A 26,393-nucleotide genomic window follows, 5' to 3' on the forward strand; every position below is an offset into this window, starting at 1 on the left:
GAGAGAGAAAGATGGAGATCCTTGAATCCAGTTTCTATCTGTTTCTTCTTTGAGCATGCCTACTAACAAATTGCAACAACCACCCTGAATGACCACCAACCACCAACCCCATCTCTAAGGGCTCTAGCATTTACATACCCTCTGAAAAGTTCCCAGAATTCTAACTGTCACACACTCTCAGAAATTATCTGCACCTGGTAAAACCACGCTTCTGCTAGAGCATGAGGTAAACCATAGTCAGCAGCCGTGGACAGTCTGAAGCAGCCCCAAACCTGGGATTAAAATGAAAGCACAATCCTATACTATTTCTGTTTTTTCAAAGAACCCTGAATTCCAGAATTTTCATTATACTCTTCCATCCACTTTTCTGCAGATGTCATAATTTCATTTTCCTTATGGATGAATAAAATTCCATTGTGTCTTTACCCATTCATCATGGATCTAGGCTGACTCAGAATATTGTGAATGGCAATGACTATGGTATGTGATTGTCTCCATGGTATGCAGACTTGGAGTCCTTGGGTAAACACTCAGATCAGGATAGCTGAAGAACTACTGTACTGTTACGTTTTAAGGAATTTCCATAGTGATTACCCTAGTTTACACTCTGCCTTCCTCACCAGCATTTGTTGTCAATGTTTTCTTTCTGATAGAGTGAGATGAACTCTTAAAGCAGTTTTAATATTTCCCTCATGGGTAAGGATGTTGAAGATTTTTAAAAGTGTTGAGAAATGACTTTTTCTTTTTTGGTGTTTAAATTTTGTAGTTCTTTAATACAGCCTAGATATTAACTCCTTGTCCAGTGTGTAGTTGATAAAGATTCTCTCCCATTATGTCAACTTTTTCTTCATTCTCCTGATTATTTCCTTTGCTATGTGGAAGCTTTAGAATTTCATGCAATGTCACGTGTCAATCCTGGAATTATATCTTGAGCAATTACAGTTATTTTTAGAAAGTTCGTGCCTATGCCCATACCACCAAGTGTTTTGTTTATGATTTTTCATGAACAGTTTTGGAGCTTGGGGTCTTAAATTAAAGCCTTGAAACTATTATTAAGTTTTTTTGCAGGGTGAAGAAGAAATCTATTTAATTTTGTTCTTCTGTGTGTGCTATCCTGCACGGTTGTTGACAAGCCTGACCTCCACCACATATGCTTTTGGTGGCTGAGTTTATGTGTGTGTCTTCACTGCTAGTCCACTGATCTGTCTCTACTTTTGTTCTGGTGTGTCCTTTGACTCTGGTGTGATTTGAGATTAGGTGTTACGATGTCTCCTGCACTGCTCTTTCTGCCTGGGTGGGCTTTGGCTATCTTGGAGTCTTGTGGTGCTGAATGAGTTTGAATTTTAGGATTTTTTTTTTACTAGTTCTGTGAAAGAGTATCATCAGGATTTTGATTGGATCACATCAAATCTATAGATTTTTTTTTGGAAAGAGCTATTTCACACTATTGATTCTGCCAGGACATTTCTAGGGTTTCCTTCAAGTCCTTCAGTGTTTGAAAGTCCTCACCTCAATGGATAGGGTTGTTCTTAGGTGTGTTATGATATGGAACTATTGTGAATAGTATTTTGTTGTTTCTCCTGATTTTTTTCTTAGCAAATTCATTATTAGCATATTGAAAATGACTGGTTCTTGTAGGTTGGTTTTGAATCCCAAAGGTTTTAACAGACTTCTGGCAGGAGAGGGCGCCCAAGGGTTGGAAGAAGAAAATACTGCAGCAATTTAAAGGCAGGCAGACACTGAGACTTAATTTCTGGCAATGTTTCTATTATCCAGAGGGACCTTTGGGTTAAGTCAGGACAAAAGAGGATGAAGGAGAAGGGAGGAGAAAGACTCATAAGCACTGACACATACCTAGAAAGAGCCACATACAGAAAACTAGTATCCCTGACGCCCTCCTACACACACACACACACACACACACACACACTACATATACACACTTTACATGCACTCACACACACTACACAAACACATACCACACACACATACACACTACATACACACCTATACCACACACACAATGCACACACATGCTCATACACACTTACATATACTACACACACACTTATACACACATTCATACACACACACACACACACACTACAAATACACACTCCACATACACTCACACACAGTACACAAACACATACATCCTACACTACATACACACTACACACGCATCTATATCAAACACACACAATGCACACACATGCTCACATACACTTACATACACTACACACACATGCACACACACTTATACAGACACTATACACACTACACACACACTTACAGCATTGCACACATACACGCTACACACACACATACTACACACACACACACTACACATACAACCCACACACACAACACACACACACACACACACACACACACACACACACACACACTACACACGTACCTATACCACACAATGCACACACTACACACACTCACACATACACACTACACACATACACACACACATACGTACACCCTCCCCACACACACCACCATACCCCCCCCACACACACCATATCACACCTGGTCCAGAAAAGTGGAGGACAGTTCTCAGACCCCAGCAGGCCTGATGAATATTAGTCAAGGGTAGGACCCAGATATGTGCATTTTTCCCAAGGCTTCTGACAAAGAGGTTCCTGTTTGCCCCAGCAGGCTCTTGGACCTTCTGCAAGCTCATTTGTGCATACTTCTTTACAAAATCCAGCTTTAGCAAGATCCTGCTAATTCAGGTTGGCAAGAACCCTTTCTGCTGCCACCCCGCCTCAAGTATCTATTTAACCTTGATATCTGATCAGTCTCCTCATCTTCCTCCATCCCCAGGTGATGGCAGTCACCGTGGCCAGCCTTCAGCGAGATCCCTGAGAGGTCAGCCCCATCAGAACCATCTCTTTTCTCTCACTCTGATGTTTCCTCTTAGTAATTTTCCATCTACCAATTGCTGCTCTGCAGTTTGGCTGCAAACCATCACTTGTCTGGTTTGTGTTTGGAAATAAGCCCAGTTTTGTGCTGAGTTCTTCCTTCCCTCATGGCAACAGTCCTGTATGGGGTCTAGCCCCTTTAACCAGGTTCTAGCTCTAGCTTCCTGTGATCCTATCCAAAGAGGTTCGAGGAGCCTGTTCAACAAAGTGAACTCTGCATTAGTTAATTAGACTGCTAGTTTAAGGCTTAACTTAGTGACTCCAGGCACCAGTGTGTGGCTGAGAGAACACAACTGAACCTCTTTTAAATGTAATTCTCCATGCTGGCAAGATGTCATGGTGAAGAGAGTTCAGTTCCCAGCACCCACATTAAAAGCTGGGTATGATGGTGTGTGCCTGCAATCACAGTTCTAGGGAGATGGACACAGGCAGATCCCTGGGGCTTGCTAGCCACCAGCCTCACCTAACCATCAAGCCCCAGGTCTTAGTGAGAGACCTTGTCTCAGACAATAAGATGGATCGCTCATGAGGAACCACACAGAGACTGATCACTGACTTCTACAGGAACTCACACACAGAATGGTACACACATACACACACATTTGCATACATACACTAAATAAACTTGTATACCTGTCAACATAGTGAATTGGAATGTTTTAAAGGTCTCATGATTTCTGAAGGATCTAAAAGCCTCCGGGCCACATAGTCCTACTCACAGACACTACCTTTAACACTTACCACAACCCCTGCCCCCACGAGGGTTCAACTATATATTTGTTAAACAATATCCTTTTAAGTACTTTTTAATTTTTTCAAATTTAGAAGTTATTTACTGATTTCCCATAAGCAACATCTGGATTTTTTCCTTATTTATTTATTTATTTATTTATTTATTAGATATTTTCTTTTTTTATATTTATTTATTTTTATTAGATATTTTCTTTATATACATTTCAAATGCTATCCCAAAAGTTCCCTATACCCTCCCTCTGCCTGCTCCCCTATCCCCCCACTCCTGCTTCTTGGCTCTGGCATTCCCCTGTACTGGGGCATATAAAGTTTGCAATACCAAGGGGCCTCTCTTCCCAATGATGGCCGACTAGGCTGTGTTCTGCTACAAATGCAGCTAGAGACACGAGCTCTGGGGGTACTGGTTAGTTCAAATTGTTCCTTCTATAGTGTTGCAGACCCCTTCAGCTCCTTGGGTGCTTTCTCTAGCTTCTTCATTGGGGGCCCTGTATTCCATCTTATAGATGACTGTGAGCATCTACTTCTGTATTTGCCAGGCACTGGCTATAACAGGGTCCCTTCAGCAAAATCTTTCTGACATATGCAATAGTGTCTGGGTTTGGTGGCTGATTATGTGATGGATCCCCGGGTGGGGTAGTCTCTGGATAGTCCATCCTTTCGTCTTAGCTCCAAACTTTGTCTCTGTAACTCCTTTCATGGGTATTTTGTTCCCTAGTCTAAGGAGGAATGAAGTATCCACCCATTGGTTTTCCCTCTTCTTGATTTTCTTGTGATTTGCAAATTGTATCTTGGGTATTCTATGTTTCTGGGCTAATATCCACTTATCAGTGAGTACATATTGTGTGAGTTCTTTTGTTATTGGGTTACCTCACTAAGGATGATATCCTCCAGATACATCCATTTGTCCAAGAATTTCATAAATCCATTGTTTTTAATAGCTGAGTAGTACTCTATTGTGTAAATGTACCACATTTTCTGTATCCATTCTTCTGTTGAGGGACATCTGGGTTCTTTCCAGCTTCTGGCTATTATAAATAAGGCTGCTATGAACATAGTGGAGCATGTGTTCTTATTACCAGTTGGAACTTCTTCTGGGTATATGCCCAGGAGAGGTATTGCAGGATCCTCCGGTAGTATTATGCCCAATTTTCTGAGGAACCTCCAGACTGACTTCCGGAGTGGTTGGGTTGTACAAGCTTGCAATCCCACCAACAATGGAGGAGTGTTCCTCTTTCTCTACATCCTTGCCAGCATCTGCTGTCACCTGAATTTTTGATCTTAGCCATTCTGACTGGTGTGAGGTGGAATCTCAAGGTTGTTTTGATTTGCATTTCCCTGGTGATTAAGGATGTTGAACATTTTTTCAGGTGCTTCTCAGCCATTCGCTATTCCTCAGTTGAGAATTCTTTGTTTAGCTCTAAACCCCATTTTTTTAATGGGGTTATTTGAATTTCTGGAGTCCAGCTTCTTGAGCTCTTTGTATATATTGGATATTAGTCCCTAGATTTTTTTTTAAACGACACTTGATTTGGTGTCTTCCAGGCCCTAATGCTACACCTTCACAGTCTCCATGGGATTATCAATCAGTGTTCGAGTCATTAGGGTAAGCCGAGGTGGTACCAGGGCTGTGGTTCCCTTTCTTCTCTTGTGTCCTTTGCCTCTCCTCAGGAGTTAATAAACATCTCCATTTTTATTCTTTGAGTTGCTTATGTTCTCCAGAACTTCTGGTAAGAAACACAAACCAAGCATAAAGGTCCCATGTGCTGGGTAGTAAGCCTGCTTTCATCTCTTCCAGCTTGGACAGAGCTTTGCCATTTGGTGGTGCGGGAAGCTCCCTTTGCAGTTACCTGGGGATCCCCATTTTCATCTTTCTTAGTGTAACTACCCAGGAATGCTAATGGATTTTTGATGTAAAAAGTACTCTGAAGGGGGGAGTATTAGTTTACATTTTAACGTTGCTGTGTGGCGTGACTCCATCAGGACGTTATCATCAGCCTATCTCGTATCCTAACTCCCTCTTTACTCTGTTCAGCTGAGCAAGAAATTCTAGGTTGGATGTTATTTTCTCCCAGCTGGAGGACACTGCTGTGCTGCTCCAGTTCTTAGCTTGTGCTGTCAGCACTGAGCAGTCAAAATGCTGTTTGGATCCCAGTTGTTGCTTCATGGGCTGTTTCGCTCTCGAGAACTCAGTTACATTCATTTAAGGGGTGAAACATTTCCAGTATTGTGTTTGGAGGGGTTTGTTTTTCTGTTTTGTAGAGCGCATTGAGTACACTCTTGGTTGTTCAAATGGAATCTCAAGTCCTTTGCCTTAGGAAGCTTTGGAGAAAGTATTTATTGGTTAGTGGGTTTGTTTCTTCTCTCCCCGACCATAGTTCTTACTAGAAAATTTCAGGGATTCTAGGCTGATCTTTTATATCCACGCACCCTTCCCCTATTTTCTCTCTTTCTGGGAGAATCCCATAGTTTTATCTTTAGGTGGTTCATCATAATTGTGTGTAATGTGGGTGGATGTATATACATGTTGGTGGGCATATACATATGTGTGTGGGTATACATACACGTAGGTGGGTATATACAGATGTGGTGGGTGCATTTACATGTGGGTAGGTACATGCACATGTAGGTGAGTGTATATATATATATATATATATATATATATATATGTGGGTGGGTATACACACAAAATGTGGGTGTGTGTACATACATGTTATGGGTGTGTGTACATACATGTGTGTGGATGTACATGCACATGCATGTAGAGGTTGGAGGTTGATTCCAGGTGGCTTCCTCTATTGCCCTCCACTTAGTGTTTGAGACAAGTTCTTTTACTGAACTAGGAGTTACCTGATTCAACCAGGCTGGCTGGTCAGAGGGCTCTTGGGACCTGCCTCCTCCAGCCTTTCAGCACTGAGGTCTGAGTATGTGCCACAGAGTCTAGCTCTTGATGTCGTGCTGGGAACTGACTTCAGGTTTTTGCAATTGCACAGCAAGTGCTCTGCTGGGCCATCTCCCAGGTCCCATCACTGTAATTTAAAATTTTCCAGTTGTATTTCTTTCTTCAGGGAGTCTTTTCTTGTTCTGTGTCCTTTTAAAAAATACGTCCCTGTGACCCTCATCTGTGGATGTTCTGTCTTCCCTAATGTCAGAGATCATCGATGCTGCTGGGGCAGATCTCCATGTAGTTTGCCATGTTTGGAGCTCTCATCCTACCTTGGTAATTGTTACTGTTGAGCGGGTTGTTGGCCAGGTTTTCCCCTCTCATTGCTACTGTGCTATGGGATGGTATGGGGGGAGTGTCAGTTCCACAAGGAGACCCCCATGTGCCCAGGTCTCTTGTATCTTTCTTTTTTACTGGGTTCTTCCTGCAGGGATGTCCTTCATTCATTGTGACTGTGGAATAGGATAAGTGGGTAGAGGTACACAGGCCAGACTGTGCTTGTTCTAGGAGCTGAGCCAGGAAAGGAGGCTGGCAACCTGGTCTTTCAGGTGAGTTTTGTCTAGTCCTGCTGTTTCTAGCTCTCCCAGGGGTCGGGGCACTATGTTTCCACTTCTCTCCCAAGGCTTCATGAGCACCTGGGTGTCCAACACTCAGACCATCTTTAGAAAGGGTGTTGAGATTTCTCAATTGCTACTATCTCTGTCCCGGCTTCTCTCTTTGCCCTTGTGGTCCAGCAGGAGCATTTTTCCCCTGTGACCAGAACATTTTTGTAAGGAGGTAGAAATATTGATTCACGATGCAGTGCTTAATCGAGTGGTCTTTTCTGAGTGTTCCATCAGGCTCAGAGTGTGTACGAGGAACCCATAAATCAAGGCCATGGAAAGGAGACTTTGTTACAACGCTATTGGCAAAGGAGAAGATGCTGTGTTTCTAGTTCAGGCTACCTGGAATTTGCTATGTAGCCAAGGATGGCCTTGAACTTCTGATCCTCCTGCCTCTATCTCCCAAGTGTGGGAATAACAGACAACATCACTATACCCCCTTTATGCTGTGATGGAATCCAGGCCTTTTTAAAATTATTATTATTGAAACATTTTTGAACACTAAGATCTTTCTGAAACTATTTGGTGGTGGGAATATAAATAAAGACTCTGATGTATGGTGTCTGCTCCAAAGTACATTATAGTCAAGTGTCATGGAAGTGTATGAGCGGCCCCAAGCTCACAAGGGTGGAATAGCAACCTGTAACAGTCCTCACAGAGGAGACAGCGGCTCAGGCCAGCCTGGGGTGTCAGGAGGGACTTCTCCGGGGGAGGTTCTTTAGACCTAAGGTTTGAAGGTTAAGTGTGAGTTCTGGGTGTGAAACTGGGGGAAAGGCATCCCAAGAAGAGTGATGTGCGGGTGCAGAACAGGAGTCTAGAGAAATGGAAGCAGCCAGAGCAAGGGAGAAATGGAGAAGCCACTTGGTTATCGCTGTTCACACTAGTGCAGCATGTGACCCAGGGCCTACCAACACTAGATCCAGAAATAACAACATCTTGTTTTCTCTGCAAAGCTGAGCCAACTCAAAATATTATAAAATGAGCAATTTGAAGATTGCAGAGAGAGGAGACACACATGAAATGCCGGTTCAATGACAAGAATGGGACTGTTCCCATTCCCACATGACAAGCCACTTCCTGTCCGTATCCTCTAGTGTCCAAACAGTTATGAAACAGGCCCTGGAAAAGCTCACATTGGTGAACTATTGTTCTCCTATTCCTGCCAGCCAAGAATTACTTACACGTTGTAGCTGACTCTCTTACCCCACCAGCAGATGCAGTGTCCATGAGCTCTGGGGACACCCAGTCTCTTCCTGTGAAGTCTGGGTGATTTTGATCCTCAGTAAGGAAATTGGGGTCCAGTCACCCCTCTGCTACAGGCACAGACGTGGCTTTCAGTAAGGCACTTCCCTGTCTTGGCTCCCATTGCCTCACTTGGCAAATGGGACTAATTAAATTAGATTACCTTTATGGTTTGTTCCCAAACAGAATTGGATTCAGGCAGCTTTAGCTGTACTAAAATGAGCAGGAAAGAAGAGGCAAGATTTGATTTCATTTTGTTTTTACATCATGCTAAAGAGAGAAAGGCGATTCCTTTAAATTCTTGACAAGCAAGCAGAAGAGAGATTGCTTCATCTCTCCTTACCTCTCCCACCATGTTTATAGCTTTTGATCACAAATCTCAGAGAGAAATATGTCACTGAAGACAGATACCCCCATATATATATATATATATATATATATATATATATATATGCTATATACTGCACATACCAAAATTCAATGCACCTACCCCCATCACATAGACTAATATTGAACACATACATCACATACTATTCACACCACATGCAACATAAGCATACACACATACACAACACACAATACACCACACACACACACACACACACACACACACAGAGTTATGAAGTGCATCAGATTCTGTTACATTCCTGTTGAGAGAAAAGCCCTTTTAAAAAGCCAACCGCTGTGAAACAATGTTGCCCTGTCTAGATGTTTTCTGAAGCACTTAGCTATTTTGAACCGCCACCCCCAAGTTATTAGAGCAGTAACTGAAGCCCTTTGCACTGGCTGGCAAGTGATAGCCAGTGAGTCTGGGCAACTGTGAGTTGAGAATGGCATTTCCTTTTGGTGCTAGGGTTTCTCTAACTCCCTGATGTGAAAGGAGTACCTTGGGTTGCCCTCTGAACAGGCTGCTTGAAACCTCAGGTCAGTGTCCTGAGCAGATGCTGGGCTGGAATTTAAGGAGAAATGGTAGCACAGAGAGAGCTTTGAGAGACTCCGGCCTCCAGGGACCATGGAACCCCACTTCACATAGCTCCTATCTCAGACCACTGGCATGGAGGCCTGGCTGACTGGCTGCAATGGGATGCCCACAGCCCTTTCAACAAGTCTCCAGAGAAGATGGGGTTTAGTGATTATTATGTCTGTCATCAGTTCAGAACCGCGTACACCCTGCTAGCTTTGTGTGCCTCCAGAAGAACTTGAGAATGCTGTGACTTCCCACAGCCTTAGCAACTTTTTATTCCAACTAACAGCCTACTGCCAAATGATCGGCTGCTCTTGGTGCCAGCACCAGACCCTTGTTCCATCTGCCTTTTATGTCATCCCTCCCGCAGCCCAGAACTCCCTCAGCATTTTTTAATTTTTACAGCTTTTTTTTTTTTTTGACCAGCAATTGAAATTGACATAGAAGTTGGTTTCTTTTCAGACCTGTTAGCCCTACTGTGTATAGTGTATAGTCCTGAGTGGTGATAGTGTCACATACAACATACAATTTCATAAAGTCTTACCTTGAGGCTTCAGATAAGTGCGGCTCCTTTTTATTGGCTGCCTATTTCTGGTTGCTTCTCTTCTCTCTCTCTCCTCCTCTCTATCCTTCTGTCTCATCTCTTTTCCTCTGTGGTTTCCCACTCTTTGGGGAGGGGCAGGATTTCCTGCTCACAAGTTGGTTGGTTTCTGGGAGGAGCCAAAAGACCTGATTCAAGACTGAAACCAGCTGGTCTGCCACCTGATACAATGTATGTGAAACCCAGGACTAGGAAGATGCCTTTTCTGAGGACCCAGCCTGCAGCAGGGAGACTCCTGCCAGGGGGAGCCAATCCAGCCATAACCATTGGGCTCCCCAAAGGACAGGGGGACCGTGGGCAGCCTGGCTTGGAGATGTTTGAAGTGGTCCTGGTTGCCCTGGAAACTTTCCCATTACTATTGTTAGCTCTACACTCAGTGGAAACAGACCGAGCAGACGAGCCATGTTCCACCCAAGCAGGTGCTCTCTTTAGTCTTGGCTTTGCCTCAGAGGAAGTTACTGAAACAAGAACCATATTTGGACAGATTTTTCTTCCCCACAAGGAGAGACTCTAGTGACCCGATACTTACTGTAGGTCTGTGTGCCTACCCACACTTTAGGTGTGTTTAAAATAATCAAGATGACCACAGCAGCTAGCAAGTAGAATGGATGAAGAGGGAGACCCAGAAGAGCAGGGGTTCCATTTTCAGAGACAAATAACCCCAATCCAGTTCATCCCAGGTCTGGAGTAGAGGATGGAAGACAGTACACACACACACACACACTCACATATACATACACACACATACATACACATGCAGACACACATACACACACACACATATATACATGCACGCACACAACCACATAGTGCATGCCCAGACATACACACATGCACACACACGCAGACACACATGTACAGATATACATACATGCACATACACACATGCACACATCATTCAGACACACACATATAGGCACACACACACACACACACACATATATATATATATATATATATATGCACATACATCAATACATAATGCACGCACACACATGCACACATACAGAAATACACACACATATATGCACACATACAAATACATAAGAAACACACATATATATACATGTACACACACATATATATATACGCACACACACAGACACACACAGAAACACACACATATACACATGCACACACACAGAAACACACACATATATACATGCACACACACAGAAACACACACATGCACACACAGGCACACATATGCACACACATATGTTCATTTTCTTTCTATTAATTTATTCACATATTCAGCAGATATTTGAAGAGCATCTGCTTGGTTCCAGCATTAAGCCATGTTAGGATCAGTTCTTCTCTGGGAGGTGAGTTTGTATAGTCACAAAATGAGCATGGAGTTTGTCAGCATGGCAGCACATACGGGATGCTGAGCTGTGTGGGGTCCTGACTTCAACTGAGAGGATGGGAACTTTGCCATTTACTTTCTCCAGAGAACTCTGCATTCTACTGAGTTCTACCTTCCTGTCTGTCTAAAGCACTCTGAAAACTCCTAAACAGGTATTGGATACTTTCCATCTGAGTATCTTTTATTAAATTCTCTTATTAATGTTTGAGCCAATTAAGAGAACATGGGTTGTGTGAGGCAGACAAGCCCTCCTTTACTTTAGTTGCTGGTTCTACTCCAGTATAGTTTTGGAAAGTTTCATAAGGCCTATTTTTATTTTTATTTAACTGTTCCTAATTTCTTTAGGGCTGCTTTCTGGTTTACTAATCATGGTTGCTCATTTCTGGGGAACTCTCTGAAGAAATGGGTGACTTGCACGGAAGGTCAAGTAAAGCCACATGAGAGACAGAAACACAAAAGGAGGGTGGGCTTCTGTGAAAAAAAAACACCTCAGTTGTGGATTGCCTGGTGCTGTTTGTATTTTCATGTTAATTCTGCTACTCAGGTATTTCGTGTGAACCTTCTCCCCATTTAAACTAGCCAAATAAAGACTAGAACCTGTGATTAGGTAGTGGGAGGGGAATGTGGGGCTGAAGGTGTTAGAGATGGGGAAGAGAGGAAGGAGGGGAGAAGAGAAAGAGACAGGAGAGGAGGTGGAAAGAAGATGGACAGAACCACGTGGCCCGGAGAAGCTGCAAGCAGCAAGGGATCTCATAGCTGGGGAATAGAATTGTTCAGCAGTAAATCTGCCCAGTCTAGGCATGCAGCTTATAAATATTGTAACTGAGTTGTGTATTCTTTGCACAGGCTTATTGGGGGTGGAGATTTGCTGCAACACACGTCCTCAAGTCAGAAGTGTGTGTTCACTTTTCCTTAGGCTAACTAAACTGTTAGCCAGGCACAGTTGCACACCCGTAATTCCGGTGCACAGGGAAGACTGCAGGCAGAGTCTGGAGGTTACATAGCAAAACGGGTCTTTAAACAAGGAAAAGGGGCTAACTATTTCACTCTCCTAACAATTCTGAAGTTCCACTTCTTTTTCTATGCTCTCTCTCTTTTTTTTCATTCATTCTTTCTTTCTTTGAGATGAGGTCCCATGTAGCTCAGGCTAGCCATAGACTCACCAAGTAATAGATACTGGCCTTGAACTCTTGAGCCACCTGCTTCCACTTCCAAATCACCATGATTCAGTTCTTCTTAAATGTATAATAATTTATTGATTTTAATACATCAAAAGTCCTATAGCATTGGCTCTCAATCTTCTTAATGCTGTGACCCTTTCATACAGTTCCTCATGTTGTAGTGACCTCAGCCATAAAATTGTTTCATTGCTACTTCGCAACTATAATTTTGCTACTGTTATGAATCATAATGTAAATATTTGATATACAACCCCCCCAAAGGGGTCAGAAACCGTAGGTTGAGAACCACCATCCTATAGGATGGCCATTGGTACTCTGTTTCAAAATTTTTCCTTTACCAAAATGAGGGCAAGAATCAGATAGATGCAAAATTTCCACAGGAGGCAAGATCTCTACGTAGAAGACATAGAGCCTGGCTTGAGAGGCACAGACAGAGCATGTGCCTGTGAGTAGTGTTGGTGTCTTGGCTTCCATTTCTCAGCAAAATGTAGGAAAAGACCCTGATTTAGTACCTTGAAATACAGATGAGCACAGCCTTCCACATGAGGATGAAGCAGCTTCCCATAGCTCAGCGTGACCAGCAATCCCTCCCTCCCTGCGTTGGCCACCAGTGAAGATAGACCATGTCCTTGAGGATCAATTTGGATCAGATTGGTTATTTATTAGTCCTTATCTCCACCCATTCCTATCAAACACTCTTACATATCAGGCAGTGGAAGGGAAAGGTGGGGCTGAAGGTTTTAGAGAGGGGAGAGAGAGGAAGGAGGGGAGAAGAGGAAGAGACAGAGGAGAGGAGGTGGAAGGAAGATGGACAGAACCACGTGGCCCGGAGAAGCTGCAAGCAGTAAGGGATCTCATAGCTGGGGAATAGAGTAGTGTAGCATTAAATCTGTCCAGTCTAGGAATAGATCAAACCCACAAAAAGCAAGACTTTATAATTGAGACAAAACCAAAGCAAGCTGCAGGAAAATGAGCAGCTGGGTGGTAAAAGTATTAGCTAAGGGACATGCTTGTAGCTGGTATGGGGACACCCACACACCCCTTCAGTCTTCACACTTGAAAAAGCTGAGGCAGGGGAGCCTAACGTTCAAGGTCAACATGGTAAGATAACAAATTTGCTGCCTGTATTCTGTTGCTGTGAGAAAACAGCCTGACTGAGGCGGTCGGTTTATAGAAGGAAGGATGTATTTAGGCTCAGGGTTCCAGAGAGTCCATGATGACCACAAACAGCAGGCCTGGGGGCAGGAACAGAGCTGAGGGCAAGAATCTTTGAACACAAGCATGAAGCAGGCAGAGAAAACTGGAAATTGGTGAGGCTTTATACTCTCAAAGCCCACCTCCAGGGACAGACTTCCTCCATCAAGGCTGTACCTCCTAAAATTCTTCAAGCAGCACCTCTAACTGAGGACCTCTAACAGAGACCTGAGACTGTGAGGAACATTTCTCATTTAAACCACCACAAGACCACTTTGAGTTTCTGTCTCAAACAAGCAGTGTGCCTCTGAAGCAGAAGATCATATGGGCTACATATACCAAGACTTGTGTTGAGTAACTAACAATAACACACTTCCTAACCCAAAGTGTCCAATGCTTTTATGTAGAGATCTTTGTCTGGTTGCTCAGTGGGGGTATCTTCTAAACAAGATACCTAATGACTTTACATGAAGGTCTAGGTGTAATGATCAGAAAGTACACTCTTAAGCTGACTAGTCAAGCTGTTTACTCATTGAGATTTAGTAGCCCAGATGTAGATATGAAGACAAATGGAATCCAAGCACAAGGAACCCAGAGAATATACCAGATGGTCCAAGGGTCTTCTGAAACACTTTCAGATGGGCCGACCCTCCAGAATTATCAAAGAACATTGTAATTTTAATTTTTTCAAATCCTATTTTTAATGATGGCTCTTAAATGCTTTAGCCTCCTTTGTAGCCCATCACCCACCAGAGGTAGTGGAAAAGAAAGTATATGGAGGAAGTTGACCTGTTTAGACAGGTTCTTTGGAGCAACTCCTGTCTATGTTTTCTGGAAATCGGCATTTCAGTTCACAGGTTAGCAGGCAATGGCAGCTCAACCCACTCACAAACACCTCATGGATACACCAGCAGTCCACTTAGGTAGAGTTGGGTTAGCAACAGTGGTGACATGAGCTAGCAGAGACACAGCCTTGGCTTGAGTCAGCAGGATGGACGAACAGGAACATCAGGAGAGGCTGTGCCTCTCTCAGGGAAGTGAAGATCAGAGATTTGAAACCCACACAAGCATTGCACAGCTAGCTGTATCAGCAAGTCAAGCTCTCTCTCTGTCCCTTTGTGGAGTCTTATTTATACCCTCCAAACATCACGTGTCCACATGTCTTGCCTCGGCATAGGTCTTGCCTTAGCATGAGCATCCAATCAGCCCGGGTCCTCGGAAGCGGCAACAAACTGCAGTACACCACCAGAAGTTTTCGGTGCGTTTCTCTCTATGGCGTGCTGACAAATGCAGCTCAACTACACAATGCAAGGGGGACCAATACATTCATGTAGTCCGCAAAGAATCTTTTTATCACGTGTCCTTTCATGTATCTGCTTCAGCAAAACTTTCCTTCACCAGTCTGCCTTAGCCTTTCATAGCAAAACATCATCCAACCAGCTTTCCAAATGGTTTCCATTTCAGAACATGTCCACTGTTTAGTGCTTGAAATAGTTTGAAAGGTGAGTTACTTGATGTATACAGTGAGGGTGAGCTTTGTTGAGCAGACTGCTGAGTTTATCTTTTCAGGCACAAATAGGTCTGCTGGGGTGTTGGTTATTTGTTTTGCTGCTATAACAAAATACTTGACAGAAGCAGGAGAAGGAAGAGCTTACTCCGGCTCACAGCTGGAGAGTGCAATTAATCGTAGCAGGGAAGTCACTAGGACAGGAGCAGGAGACAGCTGATCCAGTCTCCTCACAGACAAGTTCAGGGCTGTGTCTTTTGCTTCTGTGGTTATAAAACTCACCTGTTGGACTCTCATTCTATGGTGATTCTTCTCTATTCTGTTTCAGTTGGCTCCAGCCTGGTGAGTTATCATCATCATCATCATCACCATCATCATCATCATCCATTGTTATTATTGACTTTGCTGTGTCAGTCCTGTGTCACCAATAGAACCAACGAGCATTCCTTCTGTCACTTCTCCCAGGTTGGTACTAACACTGCCAAATAGAATAAGACCAAGAATAGTTTTTGTCTCTTTGTGGAGTGAGGGAGTTCTTCTGCTTGATCATGACCAAATGTCTCATGAGACCATGACATGATTCTGATGTGATGAGGCAAGCCCTTTCCTTCTCTCTCTCTGTAAGCATCCTTGTGGGACAAATGTTTCTCCTCCTATGTACATTCCAGGCACTAAATCAGATAGCTATGAAAAAGCCATGACTTCCTTGACCTGATGATTGTGTGAAAATTGAAGAAGACACGGTTCTTGTCCTCAGGAAGATCAGACTATGAGGGAGCCATCTTCCCACAAAGCAATGGAGGGGAAAGTTTGTTACCATGGGCCAGCCTGAGACTTACACTTCACAACTATAAGATTCTGAGAGGTAGAGAGATTCCGACAGCTCAGGCTAACTGGAAGAGCTGTGAAGGAAAATCTGCAAGAGATGTTACACTGTAACCTAGAACGACTAAGTTATCTGTATGCTTGGGCACTTGTGTTTTTATACATAGGCAAACTCTCTGAATATAGACATAACCATCACACCCAAAAAACAGAGCACATGGCTTGATGTATAGTTTACTGATGGGCAGAAAACTTGAAGTCCTTGAAGCACTGAGGGCTACCTTCCTCAGAGATGTAGAGAATACGGGTATGAGGAGAGTAATGTAAACAAAACCACAAAGGATCCAAGATACAATTTGCAAAACACATGAAACTCAAGAAGGAAGACCAAAGTGTAGATACTTCGCTCCTTCTTAGAATGGGGAACAAAATACCCATGGAAGGAGTTACAGAGACAAAGTATGGAGCTGAGATGGAAGGATGGACATTCCAGAGACTGCCCCACCTGGGGATCCATCCCATCTACAACCACCAAACCCAGACACTATTGCATAAGCCAGCAAGATTTTGCTGACATGACTCTGATATAGCTGTCTCTTGTGAGGCTATACCGGTGCCTGGCAAACACAGAAGTGGATGCTCACAGTCAGCTATTGGATGGAACACAGGGCCCCCAATGGAGGAGCTAGAGAAAGTATCCAAGGAGCTAAAGGGGTCTGTGACCCTATAGAAGGAACAACAATATGAACTAACCAGTATCCCCCAGAGCTCGTGTCTCCAGCTGCAGATGGCCTAGTCAGCCATCAATGGGAGGAGAGACCCTTGGTCTTGCGAAGTTCATATGCCCCAGTACAGGGGAATGCCAGGGCCAGGAAGCAGGAGTGGGTGGGTTGGGGCGCAGGGTGGGGGAGGGTATAGGAGGCTTTGGGGATAGCATTTGAAATGTAAATGAAGAAAATATCTAATAAAAAAGAGTATCAGTGTCCATGCTGGGCAGCTTGCAAAGGCAGACAGGAGGTAGAAAGAAGCAGGTCACGGAGACACTAGAATCTCGTGTAGGAACAGGAAGGTGATAGGTACTAAAGGGGACCAGCACTGGAGGTGATGCAGGAGATGAGCTGGACAAGGTGAGTAGGCAGAGGAGCAAGCAGCCTGTGGAAGAGGCATCTATAAGACTGACTAAACGGCTGGATTGGCCCTGCTACTGGGAGCTTTGGGGCAGTTAAGGCTGGACTCTGCCTTGACACAAGGTCAAGTGTCTGGATTTGGAAACAGGAAGAACACTGGCGTCACTGACATGCTTTTCCTTTGAAGACTCAAGCATGTTCTTTTCATTCACAGTCCCTTCCTTCTTTCCCTGGAAGGGGGTGGGGTGGGGGTGGATTTTAGCGAGAGATGACAGTTGATCCAAGCCAGAAGCGCTGGGGAGAGTTTGGGTTAGCAGAGCTAAAGGGAATGGAGGTGTCTATGTGTATAAAAGCAGGCTGGGAGGTTGGAGAGTCAAGTTAACATGTTCACACCTGGTTAGAGAGGTGACATTAAAGATCCTGGGGAGTGGCATCAGGCTATCTTCTTGGCCCTCCCAGGACACTTTGGGGAGCCCCATACTGTTACTAAATTAGCTGTTGACACAAGGTCAGCTCTGACTCCTGGGAGAGGACTCAGGTCTGCGATAACAGTCTTTTCTCCTTCTAAGCTTACTGTGGCCAGTTGTGCCCTTAGGAGAGAGAGCGCTTCTGCTCCCACCAGATGGCTGGGCTTCTTTTTTGCCCCATCCTTCCTCTTTCTCTTCCCTTCTTTCCCATGCTTCCTTCTGTCTTTCTCTCTGTTCTTCCAACCTCCTCCCCTCCTCTCCTTCCCCTCCCTGTCTCCTCACCTCCTCACTCTAATATTTAAGCAGAGAGATCAGCCATAGGAATCTCCAGCACAATGGAGTAAGAGACAACTTTTTCTTTGCTCTAGAAATCCACTGGTTTTCTCTCTCTCTCTCTCTCTCTTTCTCTCTCTCATTCAAGGTCAGAAATTGATTTATCTTGTGATCCAAAAAATGCTAACACCTGTACCATGTTTAGAGTTTCACTCTTGTGTGAATAGACCTGTCTTGTGCCAGGCAGTGTTCAAGCCCCAGGTATGAAGCAGGACTAGCCACAGTTCTGGGTTAGAGAGTCATCTCACCTCCCAAGAATTAAATAATGAGATAGAGTATAAAAGGTTTTTATTTCAAAATGCAAAATGATAGTCATTGCAATAATAATAATAACAATAAAAATAACTGTATAAAAAGCCTGTCTCCTCTAATGCAAAGTGATAGCTCCTTGATTGCTCGCACAGCCTAGGGCAAATCACAATGCGTGCTGCACAGCAGCAAATCAGTCCCAGACCCCTTAGGTGATCTGTGCAGGGTCAGTTCTGGATTTGGTGTCACCTTGAAACAGCATGTGACTCTGCTCTCGCCCACCTGGGTCATGATCTGTGTCTCACTCCCTTCTCTGTCAGTCAACGGCCTTAAGAGGCGTGCTGCCTGAGGGATAGGGCCCGGCTGCACAGGGTCGCCTCCTGTGCCTTGCCTCCTGCCAGCAGGGCCTGCTTGTGGAGAGACTGCTGCTCACAAGCTTCCCGCAGCTCCGCCACTGCAGCCTCTTGGTCGCGCAGACGGCTGGCGGCTGTGAAAGGGCTGCACACCGTCTCAACTAGGCCGAGCACCACACCGAAGAGAGCCAGCACACTGCCCAGCACGTATAGCTTCACTAGCTTTCCTCGGGGCTTCTGTGCCATCATCTCCTTGGCCAGAGGGATCAGCTCCTGCACACTTTCCATCTGAGCTCTGGGCTGTGGGTGGCTGGGCCTGCAGAGGTAGCAGAGAGGAATGGGGTTGAGTTCGGGTGAGGGACAGAAGCAGAGAGCAGGGAACCCTAAGCCCAGAAAGGAGGTGGCTGCTGACTAGGGGAACTCGAGCCCAGGGGAGAAGGCAGCTGGGGGAGGGGGTCTGGTGTCTCTTGCCCACCCTCGGTTCCCGGGCCTGGAGGCTCACCTAGGGTGCAGTGGGAAGAGAGGCAGCACTTGCTGGAGAAGGTTAGGCGTCCTTGCGTCAGACTGGCTTTGGCGTCCTTCTTCCCTCAGCCGCTGCTCTTTGGGAGGGACACTTCGCAGCTGCAGCGCTCTGTGAACAGAGTCCTTATATCTTTTGCCCGGGATCCGCCTCCTGGCTCGCTGGCCTGAGCCCTGACTGCAGAAAGAGAAGCGGGGCGGGAGTGGCGGAGGGTGGGGGATGGGGTGGGGTGGGGGGTGGGGGTGGAAAGGAAGAACGGGAGGGGCGCGGCGGGGGACCAGGGAGGTGACCACGAGTAGTGCACGCCCCTGCTATGTGCGCCCTGAGACCCTAGACTGCTGGTGCTGCAAAAACTGAGAGCCCAAGGCACCACCACTTCAGTGTGCAGCCAAAGAGGAGACCACCAGGTGATGGTGTGGCATGCTTCCCTTACAGGACACACTTTCTAGTCTTGTCTGTTCCTCTGTTCCCTGGCCCAAGCTCCCCTGTAGTCCAGGAGGAACAGAGAAAGACCCTAATGAGGGAATCTGGGGTTCATTTTCATCCAGAAAGGTCACCTCTCACCAGTCAGGGAGGGTGTGGGTGGAAGGGAAGGCAACAGAGGGAACCTGCAGTGAGCAGACAAACCAGATCGAAAAACCATATCTCCAGGGAGTAGAATGTTCTTCCAGAGTGCTGCTTTCTTGGCTGGTAGGTTTTACTAAGACATGAGAACAGCAGGAACAGTACTAGTTACCTAATAGAAAGCTTTTCTTTGAGGGTTTGAGGGTTCCTTCTAATGCATAGAGGTGTGTGTGTGTGTGTGTGTGTGTGTGTGTGAGAGAGAGAGAGAGAGAGAGAGAGAGAGAGAGAGAGAGAGAAAGCGATAGAGAGATGGAGAGACAGACAGAGGGAGAGACAGAGACAGAGAGAGAGACAGAGGGAAAGGGAGAGACAGAGGGAGAGGGAGAGGGAGAGGGAGAGGGAGAGGGAGAGGGAGAGGGAGAGGGAGAGGGAGAGGGAGAGGGAGGATGAATTGGCCTCCGTAAGGTACTTCCATAGTTATTTCTGTATTACAGGGAATAGTCATTAAACCCAAAGCACATGTCTGTAATTCCAGCAAGAGGCAGGAGGATGGTGAGTTTGAGCATAACCTGAATAAACTGAGATTTTGTGTCAGAAATCAAAATAAAGAGGGTTATAGATGTGGTTCAGTGGTGGAGTGCTTGCCTAGTATATGTTAGGCTGTGTGGGTCATATATATTTGTACACAACACACATGCACACACGCACACACAAATTGCCTTCTCTTCTAAGTTTACTTGAGAAGTGAAATTGGCGGTAAGCCTTAAAAAGAAGGCCTGTGGAAAAAATTGTCTGTAATGAAAGTATTTCACCCTCTTACAGTGATTCTATGCCACCCTTCTCAGGTTTGGGAGAGTGTGCCCTTAGAGTGGGGATCCAGGACAGAGGACACTCTCTGGAAGCTGGTTAGATTAGGATTAAATATGATCCCCTGGGTGGGGGTGGGGTGGGCTATAATTTAGCTGTGGCTATCGGTGTACCTGAGTTAACAAAGTAGGGAAAGAGGTAGGCCAAAGGGCTTGAAGCAGGGGGTGGGGCGGGGAGGAAGGGGAACCAACTGGCCAGAAAATTGCAAAGGTCACTGATGCAATCTTGCAACAGCCTGCTCAGCCTTCCCTGTTAGAGCCCAGAGCCTTAGGGGAAAGGGTGCCAATCTCGGGGGTCCAAGGTCACTGCTAGACTCAGAAGGTGCTGATCACCCCTTGGTCTGCTACTAGTCCTTCGGATAAGAACTTGGGGATTGGCCGAGGCTGTGAACGTTTCAAATGTAAGGTTCACACTTCAGTTGATACATAAGTGATCAAGGTAACCACAGGCCAGATGAGGATTATTCTTGGAGGATCCTGACTTGGCTTTATTCTCTTAACCTTGTCAATCCGGAAAGTTCTGTGGAGAGGGCCCAAGCCAAGGCTAACTTCAGGGTTGGCATTGTTCTTAACTCTTCCTGATGGTTTTGGAGCACTCCTAGTGGCTGGCAGCAGCAACCATGGAGCTTTCCCAAGAACCATGAGGGTTCCAGACACAACGGCTCCTGGGAAAGAGGATGATGTGTGCCTTGACAGGAGGGCACCCACTTGGTTTCCCCTCAAAAGGTGAATCACCCAGTTTCTGACCCAAAACTCCAAAACTGACTGGGCAGAACGTATTTCCTGTGTTTCTATAACTTAGACTGCTGTCATAATTCACCTGGGGTTCCTCTTTCCCAGGGCTACATGAGATGAACATCTTCCCCTCTAAAGTAACCTGACCTTGACCCCTGACCCCACTAGCTTGCTGTCAGTGCCTAGGCAGCAAATGATAAGGGTTGAGGTCACTGGTAGATTTGGTGGTGCCTGTTGAGGGAGTATCAAGGGGCTGAAGCAGGAGGCCAGCACAACTCTGTCTGCTGGAGAAAGACCCCTTAGCTTTTGGATGGGAGGTGAGGAGGCTGGGGTGGGGCGGGGTGGGAGGACTTGGGAATGAAACATCTACCTTGACTGGCCTGAGACTACTTTTAGAAGTACAGGTCTGTGCTGTATTTGGGCCCGACACAGGTTACAGTTATGAAGATCAAACCAAACCATAAGGTGGCCAACCCTCTATTTAGCCGGGGGCTGATGAGGACTTCTCACGTTAAAGCTAAGACCGAGCTGAGCAGAACAGACATCTAACCCCCTTTCTGAGTTTAATATGTAGTACCTCAGGGTGGGAAAATTATACAGTTAAGGGGTTTATCTGACTCATGGTTCTGGAGATCCAAGGTCAGGGGCCTCATCTGGACTTTTTTTTGTGGTAGATTATGGACAAAATAAAAGGTGTCATGTAGGGGCTGGAGAGATTGATCAGTTGTTAAGAGAACTGAATGCTCTTTCAGAGGTCCTGAGTTCAATTTCCCAGCATTCACATGGTAGCTCACAACCATCTGTAATAGGATCTGACTCTCTCTCTTCTGAAGATAGCTACAGAGTACTTGTATGCATAAAATAAATAAATAAATAAACAAATAAATAACTCTTTTAAAAAGTCACAAAAAAGTTGTCATATAAAACTTGGGAATGTGAGTATGTATGTGCATTTCTGTTACTCCTCTGTTTATAAAATGTATCTGACCCCAATTACTTCTTTAAACACTATATTCTTTTAAAAAATTTTTTATTAATCATTTTGTTTGTTTACATTTCAAATGATATCCCCCTTCCCGGTTACCTCTCCACAAATCCCCATTCCATCTGCTCTCTCCTCCCTCTCCCTCTCCCTTTTGCCTCTATGAGGGTGCTCCTCCACCCACTCACCCACTCCTGCCTCACTGCTTTAGTATCCCCAATATCTAGAGTTCTGGGTATCACTCAACCCTTACAGTCTATTCAGCTCTCATCCTTCTTAGCGATGCTAGAAGAGGCGGTTTACATTTTATCTGGTTTGTTTTTCAAACCCCCTTTTCAACACTTTAAAACATCAGTAGCATATAGTGAGGGAAAACCCACAAAGGTTAGCTTGTCATCCAAGGGTAGGCCAGGGAGCACGGGCTGTGCTGGGCAGGTGAGGCAGGGACCACAGTCTCCCAGGCCCTGGGTGGGCAGCCTGCTGTGTTATGATCATTACTCTGTTGCCTCTGTCACTACTTCCTACCTGCTTGTTACCAGCACAAAATCCCTGTCTGCCCTGTCTGGATTCCAGAAGCCTGGAGAAAGAGATTGTCAGTGGACATAGGACTGAACTACTTTTGTATTCACTCAATTAAAAATACCTCTGTAGTCCTTCAGTCTCAGCCACCCCATCCCTGTGCGTGCACGTGTGTGTGTGTGTGTGTGTGTGTGTGTGTGTCAGGGGTATGGTTACATGTGTATGGAGGTCAGAGGTCAACCTTGAGTGTCATTCCTCAGGATGCTGGTCTCTTATTAAGCTTAGAACTCACCAATTCTACCAGACAGGCTAGCCAGTGAGCTTCAGAGAGCTCCCCCAGTATGGGGGTCATGAGTATGTACTACTGTGCCTGGCAGCTACTGCTTCCTCCTCCTCTTCCCCTTCCTCCTCTTCCTCTTCCTCCTCCTCCTCTTCTTCCTCCTCCTTCTCCTCATCCTCTTTCTTCTCCTCCTCCTCTTCCTTCTTGTCTAGGATCAATTTCAAGTCCTCATGGTTACAAATCTAGCACTTTATCATCTAATCTATCTCTTTAGTTCCCCTTGAGTCACCGTGATTTCATATTGGTTAGTTTTAAAGAAAGGGCTTCCTGGCACTCAAGCCTTATAGATAATTTAGGACTTGTTTTGCTGTACTGAGATTGAACCCAGGTTCCCATCTGGGCTGAATATGTGCCTTGCTACTGACCTACAGCCCTAGATGGGCAATTTTTAAATGTATACCTCTGACCTTCATTTCCTTTGCTTTTGCAGGCTAAAGTTGTGGAGTATAGAGATTTCTGTGTGGATTCCCTGCAGTCATTAGCATGCTTGCTCTGATCCACACATGTCACCTTCATGCACTCTACCAAACCCAGCCCTTTTTAAAAGTCATATTCCCAGCACCTCCTTCAGTTGCTTCTTTGGTTTTGTAGACTGTGTCAGTTCCTCAGTTAGGCCTTCCTCAAGTACATTTTCTCATGAGACATTCTTGGTGCCTTTGCCAGTTCGGTTGATAGAATTATCATCTCAGTCTTTCACTCCCACTGGAGGCTGAAACTTCATTTTGCTCTTCAGTAAGTCCCCAGTGCTTAGCACAACATTTGGCACACAGTAGGTCCTTAGTAGGTAATAAATCTCTTCAGTGGACTGTAAGCTCAGCTGGGAGGACCTTATATTCATTAAGTTCACACACAGTCAGATGTTTGGTCAGTACTCACAAAGCATTTCGGTTTGAGTAATGAGAGCATTTGCTATTTAATACACCTCAAACATGATGGAACAACAAATAAATAATCTTCTCAATACTTGTTTTTAAAATTGTTAGTTGCCTATAAAAGCGTGGTATGATAGTGAAGGCCCGGACTCTGCACACTGACTTTGCAAGTACCTGATATTCTTAGTATTTAGGACATCTTTGGTGTGGTCTTTCTGCCAGTCTAACCTAGCCTCTGTTCTTCTCCCACAAGACCCCTATGCTCCTCAGAGATGTTTTTGCTCAGGCCAAGATATAGTCTGTTCTCAGTGCCACTGCAGTCAGTGCCGACCACCTCTTCCTGTCATTTTGCTCATACTACTTTCTTCTTGAAAAGCTGGGGTCCTTCTATTCTGCCTTCCTTCTCGAGCTCCCAGAAGCCAGCACTGCTTCCCTTGCCAGCACACCGTGCTCTGTCTTTTCTGTGAATCCCAGTTGCCTGCATGGCTCAACTGCATAGCTTGGCACTAGAACACACACTGGCCTATACAGTGTTCTCTTTGTTTTACTTATTTATTTATTTTTATAGGTTTGCTTCCTCTCTGTATATATTCTGTACATAGGATCAAATCTTTGCATTTTTTATGGTGCTAACTTATAACAGGAGCACAATCAATATTAATTACATTGACCTAAAAGCCAGTGCTGGAATAGATTGCAAAATGACCTGTTAGACCCCCTTGGGAGGTTATTTTAGGCTCAGTGGCTCGTCCTTGGCTTAGAACCTTGGAATTGGAATTGCCCAAGAGCTGGCAATTTTCCTTAACTCCCTCAACTCTGGCCTCCTCACCTTTCACTTCTACCACCAGCCAACTGTCTGGCATCCAATTCACTGGCTTGCTCTGGGGCACCCCTCCAGCCTGCCCCTGGGACTATTCACTGAGGATATTAAGGCATTGAGCTTCAGTTCCTCAAGGTTTGAGTCAAAAAGAGACACCAGCTGCTGGAACAGGCAGGCTGTTCTAGGACCCCCATAGTGCTCAAGGTCACCTGACCTCTGCTGCCTGGACACCCTTTTGAATGGCAATAGGAGACTTTACAAGTCACAACAGTGTCCCTAAACTTCAGTGGGAGTTAGATGTAAGAGTATGGAGATCTGGGGTTGAGCAGACTTGGCTTCATTAAAGCCCTTCACTGGAGTCTGACCTTGGACTAAGCGTCACTGGCTTCTATTTTCTTGTCTGTAAAGTGAGAGTGAAGAGAATGCCTGTTAAGTGGGATGTAGTGGGGGTTGAAAGAGATGGAAGGGTTACTACAAGGCTTCTAAAACAGTCTACAATTAGTACTATTAAGGAGTCTTTGCCTCCTGATGCAGGCTTTCGGGTCCCACAATGATGACTTATCCCAAGCCCAACACACCTTCACTTCTTGGGTGACAGTTAGGTAACTTCCAGAAACATTTTCTGAAGCCACTCACATACCAAACACTGCCTTATGTATAGTTATAGAAAGCAGGAAGCAGACTGCTCTTACCCTCTAGAAGCTCACAGTCCAGTAGAAGACAAAGACATGCACACAAGCACACATGCACTGTGCACACAAGCACATATGCATTGGACAGCCCGATGCAGCAATTTGTGTCAGGGAGACACAGATGGGGAGGAGATCACTTCAGTAGTAGTTAGAGAAGACATAAGAATGAATGATTCCTGAGCAGGTTAGCTCATCAAAGGTTGGACAGGGACTTATTAAGTGATTCTGGAGGGAGGGAGTAGTACTTGAGGCTGGGGGATACCTTGAAAAGACTACAGATGAAGAGGGGAATGATGGTGAAATCTTGTGTAGCCAATGACCAGTTAAGGGCAGTTAGGCAAGAATAGCTACAGTGCAGAGACAGGGTTTTGGAAATTCCAGGAAATGAGGTGGAAACCGTGGGCAAGTCATGTGCAGAGTCACCTATGTGTGTCATATGTTATGCACAGGAAATGTGGGGTGCTCTTTTATCCTAGAAACACGGTCTCCTTGGCTTCCGTGCTGCGTAGTCTCCTATCTTCTTCTCGACCAGGTGTGCAGGTCATGGTTCCTTTCCTTCTGTTATGTCTGACAGTCTTTCTGAGGACTCAGGCTGGAGCCTCTCTTAATGATTTACTTGTTTTTATTTTATGTGTATGGCTATTTTTGTCTGCCTTTGTGCCTGTGTTCCATGTGCATACAGTGCCCACAGAAACCAGAAGAAGGTGTCAGCTCCCCCTAGAACTGGAATTACAGGTGGGCCTTCAAGTGCATGCTGGGAACCTAACCTGGATGCTCTTCAGGTGCATGCTGGGAGCCTGACCTGGATGCTCTTCAACAGCAGTAAGTGCTCTTAACTACTT

The 26,393-nt window shown here is 45.2% G+C and overlaps 2 protein-coding genes and 1 long non-coding RNA gene across 3 annotated transcripts in view; 1 reads left to right on the forward strand and 2 right to left on the reverse strand.

Annotated features, from left to right (window-relative positions):
• The window catches only part of Hsd11b1 (hydroxysteroid 11-beta dehydrogenase 1), a 46,781-nt gene extending 36,780 nt beyond the window's left edge, over window positions 1–10,001 (reverse strand). Inside the window, exon 1 of the mRNA XM_021176794.3 lies at window positions 9,983–10,001. The gene's annotated coding sequence lies outside the window, so the exon portion shown is untranslated. The remainder of the gene's footprint in view (window positions 1–9,982) is intronic.
• LOC147006302 (uncharacterized) overlaps window positions 1–26,393 on the forward strand; it is a 40,558-nt gene that overhangs the window by 12,827 nt on the left and 1,338 nt on the right. Inside the window, exon 2 of the long non-coding RNA XR_015048673.1 lies at window positions 15,616–15,752. This is a non-coding gene — a long non-coding RNA (uncharacterized LOC147006302). The remainder of the gene's footprint in view (window positions 1–15,615; window positions 15,753–26,393) is intronic.
• Window positions 18,311–19,291, reverse strand: G0s2 (G0/G1 switch 2). Its single transcript, XM_021176845.3, has 2 exons — window positions 19,144–19,291; window positions 18,311–18,957 (listed from the first exon to the last, which is right to left on the reverse strand). Exon 2 carries the CDS (start codon window positions 18,927–18,929, stop codon window positions 18,618–18,620), a length of 312 nt encoding a protein of 103 aa, XP_021032504.1. The 5' UTR covers window positions 18,930–18,957; window positions 19,144–19,291; the 3' UTR covers window positions 18,311–18,617.

This window comes from Mus caroli, unplaced genomic scaffold (assembly GCF_978045245.1).
Source record: "Mus caroli unplaced genomic scaffold, Mus_caroli_1 scaffold_1, whole genome shotgun sequence".
NCBI classification, from domain to species: Eukaryota; Metazoa; Chordata; class Mammalia; order Rodentia; family Muridae; genus Mus; species Mus caroli.